The sequence below is a fragment of the Jaculus jaculus genome, chromosome 4 (assembly GCF_020740685.1).
Source record: "Jaculus jaculus isolate mJacJac1 chromosome 4, mJacJac1.mat.Y.cur, whole genome shotgun sequence".
NCBI classification, from domain to species: domain Eukaryota; kingdom Metazoa; phylum Chordata; class Mammalia; order Rodentia; family Dipodidae; genus Jaculus; species Jaculus jaculus.
This window is the reverse complement of record NC_059105.1, coordinates 14,523,100-14,544,177: the sequence shown is the minus strand read 5'-3', so window position 1 is coordinate 14,544,177 and position 21,078 is coordinate 14,523,100. Positions and strand designations below refer to the sequence as shown.

The 21,078-nt window shown below is 45.0% G+C and overlaps 1 protein-coding gene across 3 annotated transcripts in view; it reads left to right on the top strand.

Annotated features, from left to right (window-relative positions):
* The first annotated feature begins 6,513 nt into the window (after window positions 1-6,513).
* Window positions 6,514-21,078, top strand: part of Plcd4 (phospholipase C delta 4) — a 30,942-nt gene continuing 16,377 nt past the window's right edge. For 2 of the 3 annotated variants that reach the window (XM_045146995.1, XM_045146993.1), the window contains exons 1-7: window positions 6,514-6,662; window positions 10,261-10,316; window positions 10,448-10,606; window positions 12,685-12,913; window positions 14,122-14,251; window positions 16,380-16,611; window positions 20,152-20,353. In XM_045146995.1, coding sequence (XP_045002930.1) covers window positions 10,295-10,316; window positions 10,448-10,606; window positions 12,685-12,913; window positions 14,122-14,251; window positions 16,380-16,611; window positions 20,152-20,353 — 974 coding nt within the window. In that variant the 5' untranslated portion in view covers window positions 6,514-6,662; window positions 10,261-10,294. The remainder of the gene's footprint in view (window positions 6,663-10,260; window positions 10,317-10,447; window positions 10,607-12,684; window positions 12,914-14,121; window positions 14,252-16,379; window positions 16,612-20,151; window positions 20,354-21,078) is intronic. The other variant, XM_045146994.1, reaches the window with a different exon arrangement.

The following is a 21,078-nucleotide window of genomic DNA, read 5'->3' as shown; positions in this document are numbered from 1 at the left end:
AGGTGACTTAACATGGGCCTGTAGTCCCAGCACTTGGGAGGTAATGGTAGGAAGAGCAGGAGTTCAGAGCCCTCTGAAAAGGTCACTCTCCATGTGATGAGGAAGGAAACAAGATGTCCACTTTGGGGATGGAGAGAAAACTTAGCTGTTAAGGCATTTGCCTGCAAAGCCAAAGGACCCAGGTTCAATTCCCAAGGACCCATGTAAGCCAGATGCACAAGGTGGCACATGTGTCTGGAGTTTGTTTACAGTGGCTAAAGGTCCTGGTGCACCCATTCTCTTCCTCTCCCTCTTTCTGCCTCTTTCTCAAATAAAATGTCTACTTTTGACCTCCATTGATTATTTCCTAGCCAGTGTGGTAATTGAGAAGAGGGACTGGGGAGATGGCTCAGCAGTTGAAAGCACTTGCTTGCAAAGATTGATGGCTCAGGTTTGATTTCCCCAGTATCCATGCCTTTAATCTCAGCACTTGGGAGGCAGAGGTAGGAAGATCGTTGTAAATTCAAGGTCAGCTGGGACTAGAGTAAATTCCAGGTCACCCTGGACTGTACTAGAGTAAGACCTTACCTTGGGAGTGGCAGTGGGAATGCAATCTATGGCCTAGGGAATGGTTCAGCAGTTACAGGCGCTTGCTTTGCAAAACCTGGCACCCTGGGTTCAATTCCCCAATCAACCATGTAAAGCTGGAAAAGCATTTGCTTGCAGGAACAAGAGATTCTCTCTCTCTCTCTCTTTGCCCCCCCCCCTTTCTGTGTCACACACACGCACACATATAAATTTAAAATAATAAAATGTGAGGGCTCGAGAGATGGCTCAGCAATTGCACTTGCCTGCAAAGCTCAGCAACCCAAGTTTGATTGCCCAGTCCCCAACTAAATCCAGATGCACAAAATGACACATGCATCTGTAGTCTTCTTGCAGCAACTAGAAGCCCTGGCACACCTATTCTCTGTCTGTCTTCTCCCTCTCTGCTTGCAAATAAATAAAAATATTTGTAATAGCTGAGCGTGGTGGTGCATGCCTTTAATCGCAGCACTGGGGAGTCAGAGGTAGGAGGATCATTGTGAGTTCAAGACCACTGTGAGACTACTTAGTGAATTCCAGGTCAGCCTGGGCTAGAGCGAGACCCTGTCTCTCTCTAGATAGATAGATGATAGATAGATAGATAGATAGATAGATAGATAGATAGATAGGTAGATAGATAGATAGATAGATAGATAGATAGATAGATTTATATTTATATATTTATAAAAAATTAAAATGCAGGGCTGGAGAGATGGCTTAGTGGTTAAGCACTTGCCTGTGAAGCCTAAGGACCCCGGTTCGAGGCTCGGTTCCCCAGGTCCCACGTTAGTCAGATGCACAAGGGGGTTCACGTGTCTGGAGTTCGTTTGCAGAGGCTAGAAGCCCTGGCGTGCCCAGTCTCTCTCTCCCTCTGTCTTTCTCTCTGTGTCTTTCGCTCTCAAATAAATAAAAAAAAAAAAATTAAAATGCAATCTAAAATTTTGAGTTGGTTTTTCTGGTACCCAGAAGATGCTTTATTTCAGAAGTCTGAGTAGCTTGGATGGATATGGCTGAATGTTCTAAGAAGCAGAGATGTTTAGATGTGGTGGCTTTGGCCCTGGATGTGAAGAGGAGAGTCTCGGTGGGACTCGGTGGCAAAGTGAGAGTACCATGTTTGGGTCTCCCTCTGCCAGCTGCTACTATGTTTCACCTTAAGGCTTCTAGGCCTTTCCTGGGCATGGTTCCCAGAAAATCCCTGCCACTGCTGCCCTGATCAGGTTTCTGGGTCTGTTAATAATAGACAGGGGTGGAGGAAGGGCTCAGATCTGTGCAGAAATAGGAATTACCAAAGCAGATGGACAGTTCCTGTGCCCAAGGCTGTCTGCTGCTCTCTGGATCTAGTCAGTCCTATGTTCTGAGAACGTGTCTTCTCAGCATTCTTGGCCGCCATACTGACATTTTCAAAATCTCCAAGTCTTCCCCCCACCCTGAATCAGATACGTATGGACTGAGAAATGCTGGTGTGCTACTGAGAATACTGGAACAGAACATCTGAGGTCTGTGCTCTCCCAGAAAGAAACACAGTTGGGTAGTGTTGAGGTGGGGTGGCAGTGAGTCAGCAACAGGCAAAGACGTAAGATGAGGACTGATGCAGAAGAGGAGGAATGAGAGATGAAACTCAGTAAAAAGAAAAGATGATGTCAGGCAAGTAGAAATGGGAGAGCAAGAAGAGCATGGGACCTCTCAGTCAAATCTGAAATTGGTAGTTTTCCTTCTGATTTCCCCTATTCTTTCTACTGCCCATGAATCGCTTCCCTTTTAATGCCTACGTTCCCTTTATACTCCTCTTCCTCTATCCAGACTTGATCTCAGGCTGGAGAGATGGCTTAGCGGTTGAGGCACTTGCCTGCAAAGCCAAAGGACCCAGGTCTGATTTCCCAGGACCCACACAAGCCATATGTACAAGGTGGCACATGCATCTGGAGTTTGTTTGCAGTGGCTGGAGGCCCTGGAGCACCCATATTCACTCTCTCTGTCTCCCTCTTTCTCAAATAAATAAAACATTTTAAAAACCTGATCTCAAGTCAGGTGTGGTAGTACACACTTGTAATCCTAGCACTGGTTAAGGCAGATCGTGAGTTCAATGTTACCCTCATCAAGGAATTCTCTCACTGTGAAGCAAAACCAAACCACTTTTTTCAGTAAAGGGTGTGGTCAACCCACCCTAGATATAAATTATGTAAAACTACAAAGGCTCCAAGAATTGCAGGCAGGCATGGTGGCAGGTGCCCATAGTTCCAACTTCTCAGGAGGCTGAGATGGAGTATCATTTGTGCCCACAACCTTAAGACCATTCTGGGAAACATTAAGAAGTCCACTCTCTTAAAAAAAATAATTGAAAAGTTTTAATTTCTTTTATTGTAAAATATAGAAAACAGAAAGCCAAAGATGCATGGCTTAGTAATAATGAAGATCCACTCTTTAGCAATCAGGACTAGAAATAGAAATTGCCTAACTCTGAGCCCTAGCCCATCGCAACTCCTTCCTGAACAAATCACTACTATGACATCTATGATCATCACTTAGGAGGGTTTTACTTTAATGAGACTAAAAGTCTAGCTATAAATAACCACTAATGGTGGACCATTAAGCAATGGAAGGAAAACTATTAAATGTTTGAAAGAACCATGAGAGGCAGCCAGAACTCAGCACAGTTAAAAGCATTTTACAGGGCTCCCTGTGTGCCTGTGACTAAAGTACACCTCACTGGACAAAGAATCTTACAGAAGTTTAATGTCTGTGCCCAATGCCCTTAGAGTCTTCCACTGCTTCAGAAAAGGCCATTTTCAAAGCCAGGTGTGGTGGTGCATGTCTTTAATCCCAGCGCTCAAGAGGCAGATGTAGGAGGATCGCCAGTGAGGCCAGCCTAAGACTACATGGTGAATTCCAGGTCAGCCTGGGCTGGTGTGAGACCCTAGACTAGAAAAGCAAAAAAAAAAAAATTAATTTAATTTAATTTAAAAGGCTGTTTTCACAGTCTTCTCAAGGCAAAGAAAAAGCTGACTCTAGCTGCCAGCACTTGTGAGTATGCAAGGGATGGTGGTCTCCACTGCCAAGACCAATTTCCCTGGACCTTAGTTTTTATTTGTGAAGTATAAAGTCTTAACACTTTACAGTTCCTTTCTCCTCCTCTAATTTGGTTCCCTTTCCTCAGTCTTGGTTTCTATGTCAGCTACCTTTTCATTCACCTTCATAAGACGCTCATTACCCTCCTCTAGTGTCTTTCCAGTCTGTTCTTCTTTGCTGTGAGTTCTTACACATCAAGAGACTCCTCCATCTTTACCCACTCCTTTTTGTCAACATGAATGGCCAGACATGGAGGAGCACGCCTCTAATCCCAGTGCTCAGGAGGCTCAGGCATGAGGGTTGTGAGTTCAAGGCCAGCCTGGGCTTTGTAGCAAGCTCCTGACTCAAAAACATATCCTTGCACTGTACAAATGCTTGTAGAAGGAATGAATTAATAAAGAGTCTGAAGATGGCTGGGCAAGGTGGCATACGCCTTTAATCCCAGCACTTGGGAGGCAGAAGTAGAGGATTGCTGTGAGTTTGAGGCCACCCTGAGACTCCATAGTGAATTCCAGGTCAGCCTGGGCTAAAGCGAGAACCTACCTCGAAAAACAAAAGAAACAAACAAACAAAGCGTCTGGCGATGTATTTCTTTTGGTAAAGTACTTGCCTGGCATGCATGATGACCTGTGTTCAATCCTCAGTACTGTATAAACTGGGCATAGTGGTGCTCTTAGGAATTACAGCACTCAAGAGGTAGAAGGAGGAGGATTAGAAGTTCAAGTTTGGGCTGAGGAGATTGCTCGGTGGTTAACGATGCTTTCTTGCAAAGCCTGTCAGCCCAGGTCCATCCCCAGTATGTAAACACAGACACACACAGATAAAGAGAGAGAGAGCCAAATGTACCCGAAGCTCATTTATAACAGCAAGAGGCCTGACACACCCATTTTCTCTCTCCTTCAAATAAATTTATAGACAGATACTAGATAGATTTTTTTTTTTCTCTTTTTGGTTTTTTTTTTCTTTTTTTGGTGTTTCAAGGTAGGGTCTCACTCTAGCCCAGGCTGACCTGGAATTTGCTATGTAGTCTCAGGGTGGCCTCAAACTCCGGGCAATCCTCCTACCTCTGCCTCCTGAGTGCTGGGATTAAAAGAGTGCACCACCACACCCAGCAGTCTTTTTGGTTTTTCAATGTCGTGTCTTACTCTAGCCTAGGTTGGAATTCTCGATGTCACTCTGTAGTCCCAGGCTGACCTTCAACTCACAGCAATCCTCCTACCTCTGCTTCCTGAGTGCTGGGATCAAAGGTATGTGCACCACTCCCAGCTGAAAATGCATTTGGGGGCTAGAAAGATGGCTAAGTGATTAAGATGCTTGCCTATAAAGCCAAAGGACCCAGGTCAAATTCCCCAGATGCACAAAGTGGCATCTGTGTTTGGAGTTCCTTTGCAGCTGTTTAAGGCCATGGCATGCCCATTCTCTCTCTCTCTCTTTCTCTGCCTCTTTCTCCCTCACTCTCTCAAATAAATAAATAAATTTTTAAAATTATTTAAAAGATGGGCTGGAGAGATGGTGTAGTGGTTAAGCACTTGCCTGTGAAGCCTAAGGACCCTGGTTCAAGGCTCAATTCCCCAGGACCCACATAAGCCAGATGCACAAGGGGGCGCACATATCTGGAGTTCCTCTGCAGTGGCCGGAGGCCCTGGCATGCCCATTCTTTATCTATCTGTCTATCTGTCTGTCTATCTATCTATCTATCTATCTATCTATCTATCTATCTATCTCTTTCTCTCTTTCTGTTGCTCTCAAATAAATAAATAAAAATAAACAAAAAAATTTAAAAATAACTCTCTTAGCCAGACATGGTGGCACATGCCTTTAATCCCAGCACTCAGTAGGCAGAGGTAGGAGGATCACTGTGAGTTTGAGGCCACCCTAAGACTACATAGTGAATTCCAGGTCAGCCTGGGCTAGAGTGAAACTCTACCTAAAAACAAAAACATTCTCTCTTCCTCTTTCTCTCTCAAATAAATGAATAAAGAGATTTAAAAAATAAAAATATGGGCTGGAGGGATGGCTTAGCAGTTAAGGCATTTGCCTGCAAAGCCAAAGGACCCAGGTTCCATTTCCCAGGACCCACGTTAGTCAGATGCACAAGGGGACTCAAGCATCTGGAGTTCGTTTGCAGTGGCTGGAAGCCCTGATGTACCCATTCTCTCTCTCTCTTTCTCCCTCTTTCTCTGTCAAATAAATAAATAAAAATAAAAAATATATTTTCTAAAAAGTTCAAGGTCATCCTCAGCTACATAGTGAGTTGGAGGCCAACCTGGGTCATTGTCTGGAAAATGTGGGGGAGGGGTGGGAGGTATACCAAATGAATTGTTTCATCCATACATATGGGTATTTCTTCAATATATAACAAGGATTTAACAGAGGCCTTAAATATGTATGTATACTAACTGATCAATCCTCCCCTTCCTTTTTCCTCATCTTCTCTCTTACACTCCTATTTCTACAGAACTATGTTGAGTGCCCTGCAAGGCAAAATGCACAAACACAGGAGCAAACTGGTGGAAACAGACACTATGGAAAACAGCCAGATGAAATGAGGGCAGTGTCAGCCGTGAGACCTACCGGAATGAAAACCAGTGATTCACAAAGCACTGCAATTCACAGGCTCCTTGGCTTTCCCTTGAGAGCTACTGCAGGATTGGGGTCAGCGCTGGGGAGGGGAGGAGGCAGCACAATCAGGCTTCTCCCTCCCTGGAGATGTGCTGCCCGTCAATCTCAAACGGCTGCCTTAACCCTATGCTGCCACCCCGCCCCCACTGTTCCTTCACACTGACCAACGTCCTGGGCCTTTAAGAGTTGGATGGGCTGGACTGAAGAGAGCGCTCACACTTCTCCCCACCCTACTCCTTCCTTCTGGCTGTAACTGCCAGTCGCAGCAGACAACTGCGGTAGAAGAAGAGTGGAAGCAAGTGAGAACAGAGGAGAAAAGGAGCCGGGGTGTTCCTTATCCTGCAAGGAAGCACCACAAAGCTCGGCAGGAATAGCTCACAGACCCAGCACTGCTTGCTATTCTGCGCACGGTAAGAGCCTGGCATCTCTAGCCAGCCCCTGCCCAAGTCCTGCCTGAATCCCTAATCTGCCCTCCAGATGCACACCTACTCTGATTAGGTTGGACCCTACCCAGGTGACTACACAGGGCTCCCTCCTCCTGGTTCTCTTCAGTTTATTTTATTTTTTAAATTCTTACAGTTTTCCTCTTGTCTATGTCAATCACTCTTTTACAGAAGAACTTCTTAGCTGTCCAGAGCCAGGAGTGCTGACCCCTAGCCATTCCTCAGACATAAGTCCAACCCATAAAAAGACAAATTAGGGCTGTACACGTGGCTTAGCAGTTAAGCACTTGCCTGTGAAGCCTAAGAACCCCGGTTCAAGGCTCGATTCCCCAGGACCCACGTTAGCCAGATGCACAAGGTGGCGCATGTATCTGGAGTTCGTTTGTAGTGGCTGGAGGCCCTGGTGCACCCATTCTCTATCTATCTGCTTCTCTCTCTCTCTCTCTCTCTCTCTCTCTCTCTCTCGCTCTCGCTCTCGCTCTCTAGCTCTCAAATAAACAAATAAAAACAAACCAACAAAAAAAACCCCACAAATTAGAGTAGACAAGCTTCAGCAGAGATTCATTAATAGACTATTGAAGGTTATTATCAAATGAAGGTTACCCAAGACCCAGTCAGGAATTCCTTATAATAGGAGAAAGTTATAAGACTTCATTGAAAAGAGTCAGAGTTGTGTTCTGTGTCTTGTTTGTTGCCTGTTTAATGAGCCAGGGCAGTTTCTTAGTACACCAGCATGCTGTGCTATGGGACTTTCAATGACAACTTCTTGATGTGTAATAGGAGTTTAGGATTTCTCACAGTTTTGTGTGTATTAGCATGCCTAGTAAACATTCTCAAGCCCCATCACTGGAAATTTTGATCTGATAGGTTTTGGGGTGGGCTAAGGTATCTAGTTTAAGACACTCTTCAGGACATACTAGTTTATCCTTGAATCATTAAATTGTAAGTGCTGTAAAAATCCTTCAAGCTCTCATATTCTGAGGGCTATGACAAAACCGTTCTGTACTCTATATAAAACAGGTTAGGGCTGGAGGGATGGCTTAGTGGTTAAGGCGTTTGCCTCCAAAGCCAAAGGACCCAGGTCTGATCCCCCAGGACCCATGTTAGCCAGATGCACAAGAGGGCACATGCGTCCAGAGTTCATTTGCAGTGGCTGGAAGCCCTGGAGCACCCATTCTCTCTCTCCCTCCCTCCCTCCTTCTTTCTCTCTGTCAAATAAATAAATAAGTAATATTTTAAAACAAGTTAGCCATAGTACTTTTCAGAAGCAAGGGAATAGACAAAATGTTTCTCTTCCTGTTCCTCAGCATTTTGGGACACCCTGAATTCTACTGTAATGTCATTGGCACCAACCTTGACATTCCAGAGGTCCAGCTACTTGGGTATGGTGGCACACCTTTAGGTTTGTTTTTTGAAGGGGAGGGTTATTGAGGTAGGATCTCACTCTAGCCCAGGCTGACCTGGAATTCACTATGTAGTCTCAGGGTGGCCTTGAACTCACGGCAGTCTTACTCCCTCTGCCTCCCGAGTGTTGGGATTAAAGGTGTGTACCACCATGCTTGTCTTGGCACATATGATGCAAGTAATTATCTGTATCCTTGAAGATCTCCATATGTATGTGGGAGTTAATATTTAAGACCCCATGTCTCCTCTCTCTCTTTGTGTTGAGATAGGGTCACATGTAGCCTAGGCTTACCTCAAAATTTTTGTGTAGCCAAGGATGGCCTTGAACTCTTGATCATCTTTCCTCCACTTCTCAAGTTCGAATTACAAGCATGTACCACTGTGCCGGGCTGACCCAATCTCTTACTCTTCGATCCTCTGTGTCCTTGATATAATCCGTGTCCCAAACCCTGTGTTCCTTTCTCCCCACTGTACCTGCATCTTCTCTCACTTCCTTCCTTTCAGACACCAGAAGAAACACCAAGACCTAGAACACTTGGGTTCTACTATACATTCTCTGGGTACTTTGTTTAGTCAATCTCCTAGGATACCGGGAAAAGTGAGGCTGAGAAGAGGAACATGTTGCTGAATGTCCAATGCCAAGTGTCCTTTCTCCCGGACTGTAGCCTCAAAATTCTTAATGGGGTTGAGAATCAGAGCTATTGGCAATTAGTGGAGACAAAGGAAGGAAGCAGCAGAAAAAAGTGATGGAGAAAAAGGATGAAGAGAAGGATGAGAAGAGCACAAAGAGCCTGACCTGAGTAAGGAAATAGTAAAGCAAACTGGGAGGAGAGAGAGGAGTGAGCTTTTTTTTTTGAGACAGTGTATCATATAGCCCAGACTGGCCTTGAACTCTGCTGTGTAGCTGAGGTTGGTCTTGAACTTCTGATCCTGTGTTAGCCTTGAAAGTACTTGAGACTGTAGGTATGTATCACCATGCCAGGTTCAGTGCAATTTTGAAACTTGTGTAACTTATTTGGTCTATTAAAAACTGTTAAATGAGCTGGACATGGTGACGCACGCTTTTAATCCCAGCACTCCTGAGGCAGAGGTAGAGGATCACCATGAGTTCGAGGACACCCTGAGACTACATAATTACAGGTCAGCCTGGACCAGAGTGAAACCCTACCTTAAAAAAAATAAAACAAAACAAAACAAAAACTGTTAGATGGAGCCAAGTGTGATGGCTCACGCCTTTAATCCCAGCACTCGGAAGGCAGAGGTAGGAGGATTACCATGAGTTCGAGGCCACCCTGAGACTACATAGTGAATTCCAGGTCAGCCTGGGTTAGTGTGAGACCCTACCTTGAAAAAGTAAAACTTTCCCAGTACCCATGTAAGCCAGATGCACAAAATGACACATACATCTGGAATATGTTTGCAGTGGCAAGAGGCTCTGGCATGCCCAATCTTTCTCCCTCTGTTCTTGCCCTCCCCACTCTCTCATTGCCAATAACTACATATATATACATATTGGCTTTAGAGGTAGGGTCTTGCTCTAGCCCAGGCTGACCTACAATTCACTATGTATTCTCAGGGTGGCCTGGAACTCATGGTGACCCTTCTGCCTCTGCCTCCTGAGAGCTGGGATTAAAGGCATGTGCCACCAGGCCCAGCTTCAGACTTTTTTTTTTTTTTTTTTTGAGGTAGGGTCTTGCTCTAGCCAGGGCTGACCTGGAGTTCACTGTGTAGTCTCAGGGTGGTCTCGAACTCACAGTGGGATTAGAGATATGCGCCACCATGCCCATTCCCAAAAAATTTTTTTTTGTTTTTTTCGAGGTAGGGTCTCACTCTGGCCCAGGCTGTCCTGGAATTCACTATGTATCTCAGGGTGGCCTTGAACTCATGGTGATCCTCCTACCTCTACCTCCCAAGTGCTGGGATTAAAGGTATGCGCCACCATGCCTGGCAAAAATATTTTTTGAAGAATATGAACTGGGCTGGAGAGATGGCTTAGCAGTTAAAGCTCAGTCACACATTCAAATTAGAAAGTAAAGTAGCTGCAGGCTATAAATGAATTACCTGGTGGATAGTGAGCACTCAGAAAGGCTAGGTTTTTGGCTCTTTGCTCCCTTGATCTCCAGGAACCGCCCAAAGTCCTTTGCTGCCTTTGTTCCTTTAGGTGACTCTGGCATCAGTTGGCGGAGCAGTGGGCGATGGCATCCCAGATTCAAGACCGTGAGTACTCCTACAGAGGATGGGGACTTGGGTGAAATCCCAGGGAAGGGAATAAGGGTGGCACTGGCCCCAGAGCTCCTCTAAACCTACCTTCCTCTCTGGCCACTTAGTCCCTGATTTTCCTGGCTCAGGGCTGACCACTGATCAGGACCTGCTGCTGATGCAAGAAGGCATGTTGATGCGCAAGGTGAAGACGAAGAACTGGAAGAAGCTAAGATACTTCAGACTCCAGAACGATGGCATGATGGTCAGGCATGCACGTCAGGCCGAGGGCAAGGCCAAGCCCACCTGTGAGTGACCTGGATAGCTATGAGTGGGTACATAGTACATGGGTGGACAGGTCTCTGAGGAACCCAGTAGTTTGAAAACATAGGAAAGACTGGGTCCTTTTTTTTTTTTTTTTTTTTTTCTTTTTTTGAGGTAGTGTCTCACTAGCCCAGGCTGACCTGGGATTTACTATGTAGTCTCAGGGTAGCCTCAAACTCATGGTGATCTTCTTACCTCTGTTTCCCAAGTGCTGGGACTAAAAGCGTGTGCCACCACACCTGGTAGGTTCTTTAAATTTTTTTAAATTTTTATTTATTTATTAGAGAGAGAGAAAGAGTGAGCATGTCAGGACCTCTAGCCACTGCAAACAAACTCCAGACGCATGTGCTACCATGTGCATCTGGCTTATGTGGGTTGTGGGAAATCAAACCTGCGTCCTTAGGTTTTGCAGGCAAGTGCCTTAGCCGCTAAGCCATCTCTCCAGCCCAGATTGGGTCTTTTTGGTGGCTCTCTCTAAGTCTCTACAAGGAGTTCACAACTAGTATTTGCTTGTGTAGGACTTAGTGAGGATTAAATTAGTCTCCAGGCATGGTGGTGCATGCCTGTAATCCCAACACTCAGGAGGCAGAGGTAGGAGGATCGCTGTGAGTTTGAGGTCAGCCTGAGACTACAGAGTGAGTTCCAGGTCAGCCTGGACTAGATCAAGACCCTACATTGAAAAACCAAAAAGCCAGGTGTGATGGCACACGCCTTTAATCCCAACACTTGGGAAGCAGAGGTAGGAGGATCACCGTGAGTTCAAAGCCACCCTGAGACTCCATACTGAATTCGAGGTCAGCCTGGGCTAGAGTGAGACCCAACCCCAACTTCAAAAAACCAAAAAAAAAAAAAAAAAAAAAAAAAAAGCAATAATAAAAAATAAAATAAAAAAAGCATCATAATAGTATGAATCCTATTGGCCAGACTTTTTATGATACTTCTAAACATTTGACCACAGGATATATCACCTTTAAAGGTATAATCAAAGCTCAATATCCACACCACCCCCAGCAGAGGGAAGGGAGTAGAATTTCTCTGGCTCCCTTCAAGACTCCTGGAGAAAAGGAAACCTTCAAACCTATAACATGGACATATACTTGTTTTTTTGTAGTTGTTTGTTTGTTTGTTTGAGGTAGGGTTTCACTCTGGTCCAGGCTGACCTGAAGTTCACTATGTTGTCTCAGGGTGGCCTCGAACTCCCGGCAGTCCTCCTATGTCTGCACCACGTGCTGGGATTAAAGGCATGTGCCACCATGCCAGACATGGATGTATACTGTTTTGGTGTAACTATTTCTCCACTTCAGATTTGTTTTCATTTGTCATCCCCACTGGTTCTGTGTTCATTGTTGGGAGTGGCCATTGAAAGGGGCTGTGGTAGTTTGAATGCACAGCCCCATATATTTGGGTATTTTATTAAAACCCAACTCCTTACTTGAGCCCCCAGCAGGCAGATCCCTGCTTAGGGGCATGTCACTGGGGGCAGATCTTGAAGTCCAGCATTAAGGTGTGTTTGGGGGTGGATCTTGTGTCTAGTCCTAAGGTATGTGAAGAGTAATTTGAGCTCTGGAGGTTTTGTGGTGCTGACTGTTGGTTTCTCCCTGTTTGGATCTATGAAAGTGAGCCAGTTTCTTTTACCATTGACAGTATGTCCCCTGTACTCTGTAAGCCTGAAATAAACCCTTTCCTCCCATAAGCTGTGTCTGGTTGGATGTTTCTCCCAGCAACATGAATGCAGCAGGAACCATCCATTATTTAAGATGAGGACATCAAGGGGTTAAGTTTTAGCTTCACACAGTGAGCTGGTGGCTGAAGCCAGGACTTGCCACTTTTAGCCCAGGCCCCATGCTAGGCTGTCTATGAAAAAAATAATGATTCATGTGGACTCCTGAATCCCTGGGGTCTGCATCTCCCTGTACTCATGACCTTTGGGATTCAGCCTATGGAAACTCAGGTTCCTCCTCTCTATGTCTTCATGGAAAAGGGGGTCCTAGTCCTGTCCCTTAGCTCCTGCACTTTGCCAGACTCCTTTCCTTAGTGCTCCTACCTACTTCTTCTCTGGCAGTCTCAATCTCTGATGTGGAGACCATACGTAATGGCCATGATTCTGAGTTACTGCGCAGCTTGGCAGAAGAATTCCCCTTGGAGAAGGGCTTCACCATTGTCTTTCATGGCCGCCGTCCCAATCTGGACCTGGTGGCCAACACTGTTGAAGAGGCCCAGAACTGGATTCGAGGACTCCAGCTGCTGGTAGACCTTGTCACCAGCATGGACCAGCAGGAGCGACTGGACCAGTATCAACCAGATGAAGTCAGGGTGGGGTTACTGAAGGAATCAGATGCTGCAGAACCAGAGAAGGTGGGAAGGCATGCAGGGATATTAAGACCAAAGGATTTAATTAGTGTGGGCAGAGAGAGAGGCCGATGCAGAGCTGAGGATTCTGAAGGAGGATGGATGTTGGCCAGGCAGAGTTTAAGCATGAGTCAGAATTCTGAGATCAGAGGGACGACCTCCAGGTAGAGAACAAGCAAGTTGCTGCTCCTGAAAGCTGAAGACCCCAGTGGCATTAGCTACCATAGAAGCAAGAAATAGATTTATGTTCACTTCAACATTCCCATACTGTATCACTTCCTGCACAGACGTACCCTTTCACCATCTGTTAAGACAAATGTGTCAGCCACTATGCCAAATTTTAGGGGCACCAAAGTTAATGAGATACATATATTGCTTTAGTTAGTGGAGAGGAACAATCTGCATAAATAGTCTAAGTACCAAAGAAGCCGATTACTTGTATGTGTTCAAAAGAAGGATTAGGCATGATAATTCTACCCAAGAGTCTTCCGAGAAAGCTTCAGGGAAGAAATAGGATGTGAGCTGTATCTTTAAAATGGGTACCATTTGGGTTAGAAATGTAGCTCATTTGAGAAGTACTTGCCTTAACATGCACAAAGCTCTGAGGTTTGATCACAGAATGGCATAAACTGGGTGGTGATGCATCCTGTTATTCCAGCACTTGAGAGGAAGAGCAGAAGTTCAAGGCCATGCTCAGCTACATAGCTAGTTTGAAACCAGCCCAGGACTGGTTTAAAAAAAAATGAGTACAATTTGAATGTGAATAGAGGAAAAAGAAAAAGCACTCCTGAGTGAGAGAACAGCATGAAAAAGGAGGAGACTGAAGAGTAGGGTCAGGGGAACCTCAGAGTAGGAAGTTGCCTTGTCTGGCAAAAGCATGAGGACAGAGATACCTTGCAAAGGCAAGACAGGCCCAGATTATAATGTCAAAGAAGATCAACTTCTGTGTTAAGGATTTGGGGTTTATTTCTGCTGGAAACAGGCAGGTCCCTGAAGGCACTTGAGCTATGCAGTGACCAAGTAGATGGTGCTTCAGAGAGGTTCTTTGAGAAGGTAATGGCATGAGAGTGAAACTGGGAGCAAAGACAGGGAGAACGGCCAATGGATGGACACTCAAACACACAGTGCTTTTGCCTTAACTCAGACCTGGATGGCTGAGAGATTGGTTCCAACGTGGAGACAAAAACCAGGATGGCCGAATGACTTTCCAAGAAGTTCAGCGGTTACTACACCTGATGAATGTGAAAATGGACCAAGAATATGCTCTCAGTCTTTTTCAGGTGAGTCAGCAGAGGAAGGTTTTTCAGTAGCTAGACAGACTATTTTCATTTGTCCAAAAGGCCTCTGTGGTAATTTGAATTAGGTATCCCCATAAACTCATGTGTTTTAAACGCTAGGTCCCCAGCTGGTGGCAGTTTGGGAATGGGAGTCTGGCTGAAGGAGGTGTGTTTTGGGGTGTGGGCTTATGGTTGCTACAGCCAGCTTCCCTTTGCCAGGATTTGGCTCACTCTCAGGCTGTGGGGTTCCATCTGCTGTGGCAGAAGTGATGTCTATACTTTGTTCATGCCAATTTTCCCCTGCTACCGTGGAGTTGCCCCTCGAGTCTGTGAGCCAAAATAAACCTTTTTCTCCCACAAGCTGCTTTTGGTCAGGTGTTTGTCCCAGCCACGAGAAGATGACTACAACAGCCTCTGACGCCGTACAGCAGCACTCATGTGTTGACTTCTCTGTGTACTCCATCACCATAAGAAGCTCCATGGGGAGTGTACAGAATGATTCTTACTGTTCAATGTTGTTGGAAGTATGAGTTATAATCCTATGACAGGGAAATGATGTTATTATGTTGGACCTCGCTGTTCATGGTCAGAATTTCTCAGGTGCCTAGTACAAAACTTCAATGGAATGTGAGTAAATAAGAGGAAGGGTTTTTCTTTTTTCTTGTGTATTTTTCTTTGTAGAAAGAAAGGCTGTGTGTGTGTGTGTGTGTGTGTGTACCAGGGATTCTTTTCTTTTTCTTTTGAGGTAGGGTCTTGCTTTAGCCCAGGCTGACCTGGAATCACTCTGTAGTCTTAGAGTGGCCTCAGACTCACAGCAATCCTCCTACTTCTGCCTCTTGAGTGCTGGCATGCCCATTCTCTCTCTCTCTCTCTCCTTCTCTCAAATAAATAAATAAAAATAAAATATTAAAATAAACTCCTCTCCAGTAAGTAAAAGGCAAAATTTTAGTCATATCATTTGCTACTAAGAATATATAGATATTGGTTTTTCGAGGTAGGGTCTCACTCTAGCTCAGGCTTACTCACTATGCAGTCTCAGATATCCTCGAACTCACAGAGACCCTCCTACCTCTGCCTCCTGAGTGCTGGGATTAAAGGTGTGTGCCACCATGCCAGGCAACAACAAAGCCTCTTGACATCACAAACTCCAGATTTATGTGCTACTTTGTGCATCTGGCTTTGTGTGGGTACTGGAGAAATGAACCCATCCTAGTAGACTTTGCAAACAAGCACCTTTAACTGCTGAGCCATCTCCCCAGGAAGTTTAATGCTCTCAAATGTACTATATAGCTAAGGATAAGTTCAAACTCCTGATCCTCTTGCCCTCCACCTCCTAAAAGCTGGAATTACAGGCATGACCTACTCTCTCTGACCATTTTAAAGAACTCTGGGATATTCAAATCTTTCTGGTTGAAAATATTCTCTAAATCTGGCATGGTGGTGCACGCCTTTAATCCCAGCACTCAGGAGGCAGAGGTAGGAGGGTCTCCGTGAGTTCAAGAACACCCTGAGACTACGTAGTGATTAAGTCTGAACTATAGTGAGACCCTACCTCAAAAAACCAATATATATATGTATATTCATATATCTATATATTCTTAATAGCAAATGATATGACTAAAATTTTGTGTTTTACTTACTGGAGAGGTGTTTGTTTTAATATTTTATTTTTATTTATTTATTTGAGAGAAGGGAAGAGGGAGAGAGAGAAAAAGAAAAATGGGCGTGCTAGGGCTTCCAGCTACTGCAAACGAACTCCAGATGTATGCGCCACCTTGTGCATCTGACTGACGTGGGTACTGGGGAATTGAACTGAGGTCCTTTGGCTTTGCAGGCAAGCACCTTAACTGCTAAGCCAACTCTCCAGCCCTGGAGAGGCTTTTATGAAAATGAAATGTCAGGAGTTCCATGGGAGTTTTATGGAAGATGGTAAGATTCCCTTTGCAGGGGTTGGGAAGATTGCTCAGTGGTTAAAGATGTTTGCTTTGCAAAGCCTGATGGCCCCAAGTTCATGCACAAAGTGTCCAGCATACTCTCTCTCTCTTGCTCCCCTTCCTGTTCCCTGCTCTAAGTAAACGAAAAACAAAGGGCGATCATAAAATCCATCCCTCAATGAAGCCCTCTCTTATAGGCAGCAGATGTGTCTCACTCTAAAACTCTGGAAGGAGAAGAATTTGTGCAGTTCTATAAAGCATTGACTAAGCGCACTGAAGTTGAGGAACTGTTTCAAAACTTCTCATCTGATGGGCAGAAGCTAACTCTGCTGGAATTTGTGGATTTCCTTCGAGAAGAACAGAAAGAAAGAGACTGTACCTCTGACCTCGCTCTGGAATTCATTGACCTCTATGAGCCTTCAGACAGCGGTAAGGGGAACTGGGTAGATGGGCGCTAGGCATGTGGGGTGGGGCACAAGCAGGGGCCATGAAAGGATGCAGAGACAAGCAAACTTCTCCTACCCCAGCCTCCTTCCCAAATGTCTCATTTAACCCGTTCTCTCAAAGGGCAGCCATTCCCTGCCCAGACAACATGGACAGCTCATCTCTTGGGAGGAACAGCCCCCTTTCCTTCATTGTGCTGACATTCATTCTCTCTCTCTCTCTCTCTCTTTCTCTCTTTCCTTTGCTTTTTTCAAGGTAGGGTCTTGCTCTAGTACAGGCTGACCTGGAAATCATTATGCAGTCTCACAGTGGCCTTGAACTCACAGCAATGCTCCTACCTCTGCTTCCTAAGTGCTGCGATTAAAGGCATGTGCCACCATGCCTGGCTCATATTCTTTTTTAAAAAAATTATGTATTTGAGGGCTGGAGGGATGGCTTAGTGGTTAAGGCATTTGCCTGCAAAGCCAAAGGACCCAGGTTTGATTCCCCAGGATCCACAAGGGGGCTTGTTTGCAGTGGCTGGAGGCCCTGTGCACCCATTCTTTCTCTCTCCCTCTTTGTCAACTTAATAAATAAATACAATATTTTAAGGAGATTATTTATTTGAGAGAGAGAGAGAGAGAGAATGGGCACACCAGGGCCTCTAGCCACTTGCAAATGAATTCCAGACACATGCACCACCTTGTACATCTGGCTTACATGGGCACTAGGGAATCGAACCCAGTCCTTAGGCTACGCAGGCAAGTGCCTTAACTGCTAAGTCATCTCTCATCTCTCTCTCTCTTTTATTTTTTATTTTTTGAGGCAGGGTCTCACTTTAGCCCAGGCTGACCTGTCTGGCCCTCATATTCTTTACTCACAAATGTTTTCCTGATGCAAACTGTGTCCCTCAGTAGAAACAAAAGACCCTTGGTCCTCTTCCTCTGGCCCCTTTCCTAATGAAAATGAATCTTTGCCCCATATTTCTTGTTTGTTCTCCCTCTAAATGCTGGCTTTCTGATCCTTCCTGGGATTTCTCCAAATTTTTACGAGTTGTTTTTAAGTATGTAAATTCCTGAATCAGGAATCTAGTCATTCTGGGCCTGGTCAAAATGATAAGGACAATTATTCGGTTATTTAACAAGTGCAGCTAAAATATGTCTTCTGAATTGTCAGACTTTCCTCTGCTTTGCTTCTTCGGTAGATTCATTTCCATCCTTCATCCCTTCAACGTGTGAGAAATTGACATTAATAGCAAATTATTTACAAGGCTCTTTCACATTTTTCACTTAATTTAGTCTTTATTATAATTTTGTAAGTCAGCAACAACTATCTGTTGGGCTTTTGCTGAGTATTCCATAATGTGTTCACATTTCTAGTTTTCTTGTTTAAGACTTCCTGTTAAATGGATTTTAAGAAATTGAGGTTTAAAAAAATTCTTTAAATTTTATTTTTAAACAGGGTGTGGTGGTTTATGCCTTTAATCTCAGTACTCAGGAGGCACAGGTAGGAGAATCACTAGCTGTGAATTGGAGGCCACCCTGAGAATCCCCAGTCAGCCTGGGCTAGAGTAAGACCCTATCTTGAAAAACAAAACACAATGTATTTTTATTTATTTATTTATTTATTTATTTATTTATTTATTTATTTATTTTTGAGGGAAGGTCTCTCTCTAGCCCAGGCTGAACTGGAATTCACTATGTAGTCTCAGGCTGGCTTCAAACTTACAACGATCCTTCTACTTCCACCTCCTGAGTGCTGGGATCAAAGGTGTGTACCAGGACACAAGCCTTCTTCACTTCCTTTCTCCTTCCTGTCCTCTTCCAACCATCCCTTTCTTTCTTCCCTTCTCCTCTCTCCCTCCTTTCTTTCCTTTCTACATTCTTTCCTTCTCTACTACCTTTTATTCATTTTGGGGGGAGAAATAGCAACAGAGAGAGAGTATGGGTGCACCAGAGCTTCCTGACAGTGCAAATGAACTCCACATGTACTTTTGTCCATCTGGCTTTATGGGTACTGGGGAACTCGAACCTAGGCCTGTTAGGCTTTGCAAGCAAGCACCTTTAATCTCTGAGCAATCTCTGCAGTCCCTCTTCCTTTTTCCTTTTTTTAGTCTTCCAAGCTAGGGTTTTACTCTAGCCCAGGCTGATCTGGAAGTCACTATGTAGTCTCAGGGTGGCCTTGAACTCAAGGTGAGCCTCTCAACTGTGCCTCCTGAATGCTGGGATTAAAGGTGTGCACCACCATGCCCGGCTTCATCTTCCTTTTTGAGATAGGACCCCATATAATTCAGGCTGGCCTTGAAATACTGATCCTCTTCCTTAAGCCTCCCAAGTGTTGGGATTATAGGTATATGCCATCATACCTGGCTAGATTTTTTGTCGGGTGGGTAGGGGGCAGGATCTTATTATGTAACCCTGGTTGGCCCTGAATTTGCAATAGTCATTCCTATCTCAGTCTTCCAAGTGCTAGGATTACAGGTGTGCACCACCATGCCTGACCAGAAAATAAAATCTGTGAAAATTTTCAGAAGGTAAGAAGGAGGATCTTGGGCTGGAGAGATGGCTTAGCGGTTAAGCGCTTGCCTTTGAAGCCTAAGGACCCCGGTTCAAGGCTCGGTTCCCCAGGTCCCACGTTAGCCAGATGCACAAGGGGGCGCACACGTCTGGAGTTCGTTTGCAGTGGCTGGAAGCCCTGGCGCGCCTATTCTATCTCTCTCCCTCTATCTGTCTTTCTCCCTGTGTCTGTCGCTCTCAAATAAATAAATAAAAAATGAACAAAAAAAAAATTAAAAAAAAATTAAAAAATTAAAAAAAAGAAGGAGGATCTTCTGTTCTCAGCATAGGCTTCAAAGTATCTCAACTATATTTGTTATCATTTTAATGTGTCTCCCAGAATATGTGTGTGGGAACTTAATTCCCATGCAATAGTGTTGAGAAGCAGGACCTTAGAGTGAAACTTCCTGTGCAAATTCCTGCCATTCCCCACTGTCTCCAGGATTTGTTAAACTTGCAAGGGTACTGAGTACGAGAGTCAAGTTTCCCTAACTCTCCACCAAACTTCTCTGCAGCAACAGTGTCCTCAGTGAGACTGTACAACCCAGCTGTGCAGAGCGTGGCTCCAATACTTGACTGCCTGGGTTCAAATCTCAGCTCCTCCACTTACTGGCTGTGTGATCGGGGGCAAGGTATCTAACTTGTCCTGGCAGATTGTATAATATCTATGATATCCACCTCACCGTGTTCGTAAAATGCTGCACAGAATGTCCTTGGCATGGAACACAAGCTTAATAACTGTTAGTCACTGTTGTTATAATACGAAGCCCATGCCGAGAAGGGTCAGGGTTATGGAAGGAGTCAAAGGGCCCTTTCCTCCACAAGAGTGTAGTCAAAGAAAATATTGACGAATGTTTCCCAAACACCAAGTGGACGCATTGACGGGAAGAAGAAATCCTCAGGTCATAGGTCACAGGGCTGCACAGCACGGTGAAAGAAGCACAGACCTCCTTCGAGGTTCTCACCCTGGCATGTCCACTCCACACTGCAGGCAAACTGCGGCATGTGCTGAGCATGGACGGCTTCCTCAGGTACCTCTGCTCGAAGGACGGAGACATCTTCAACCCAGCCTGCCTCCCTATCTACCAGGATATGACTCAGCCTTTGAACCACTACTTCATTAACTCCTCACACAACACCTACCTACTGGGGGACCAGATTTGTGGCCAGAGCAGTGTGGAAGGATACATACGGTACAGTGCTGGTAGACAAGGGGTCCAGCTCACAAAATGGGAAGCTAAGGGTGGATAGTAGGGATTGGCGCAGGTGTAGAGGGAGGTTAGAGGAGGTGGATGTCTGGATACTGGAGACACTTGGAGAACATATTGATGATTGGAATGAAATCCTATGGATAAATGGAACTTCTTTCATAAGCTGTGAAATTCTCTGAACTCTGAGGTTCTGACATATTTGGTTTGGGCTGAATGTTTATTTTTGTTGTTTTTAATATTTATTTGCTTATTTATTTTATTTTTTTCTTGCTTTTGCTTTTTTGAGGTAGGGTTTCACCCTAGCCCAGGCTGACCTAGAATTCACTATGTAATCTCAGGGTGGCCTTGAACTCATGGTGATCCTCCTACTTCTGCCTCCCAAGTGCTGGGATTAAAGGTGTGTGCCACTATGCCCGGCTTTAATATTTATTTGCAAGCGAGAGAGATAGACAGAATGGGTGCACCAGGGCCTCCAGCCACTGCAAACAAACTCCAGATTATGTGCCACTTTGTGCATCTGGCTGTACATGGGTACAGGGGAAGCGAACCTGGGTCCGTTAGGTTTTGCAAGCAGGCACCTTAACCACTGAGTCATACCTCCAGCCACACACCCCCAACCCCTCCACATTTTTTTTTTTTTTTCGAGGTAGGGTTTCATTCTAGCCCAGGCTGGTCTGGAATTCACTATGTAGTCTCAAGGTGGTCCT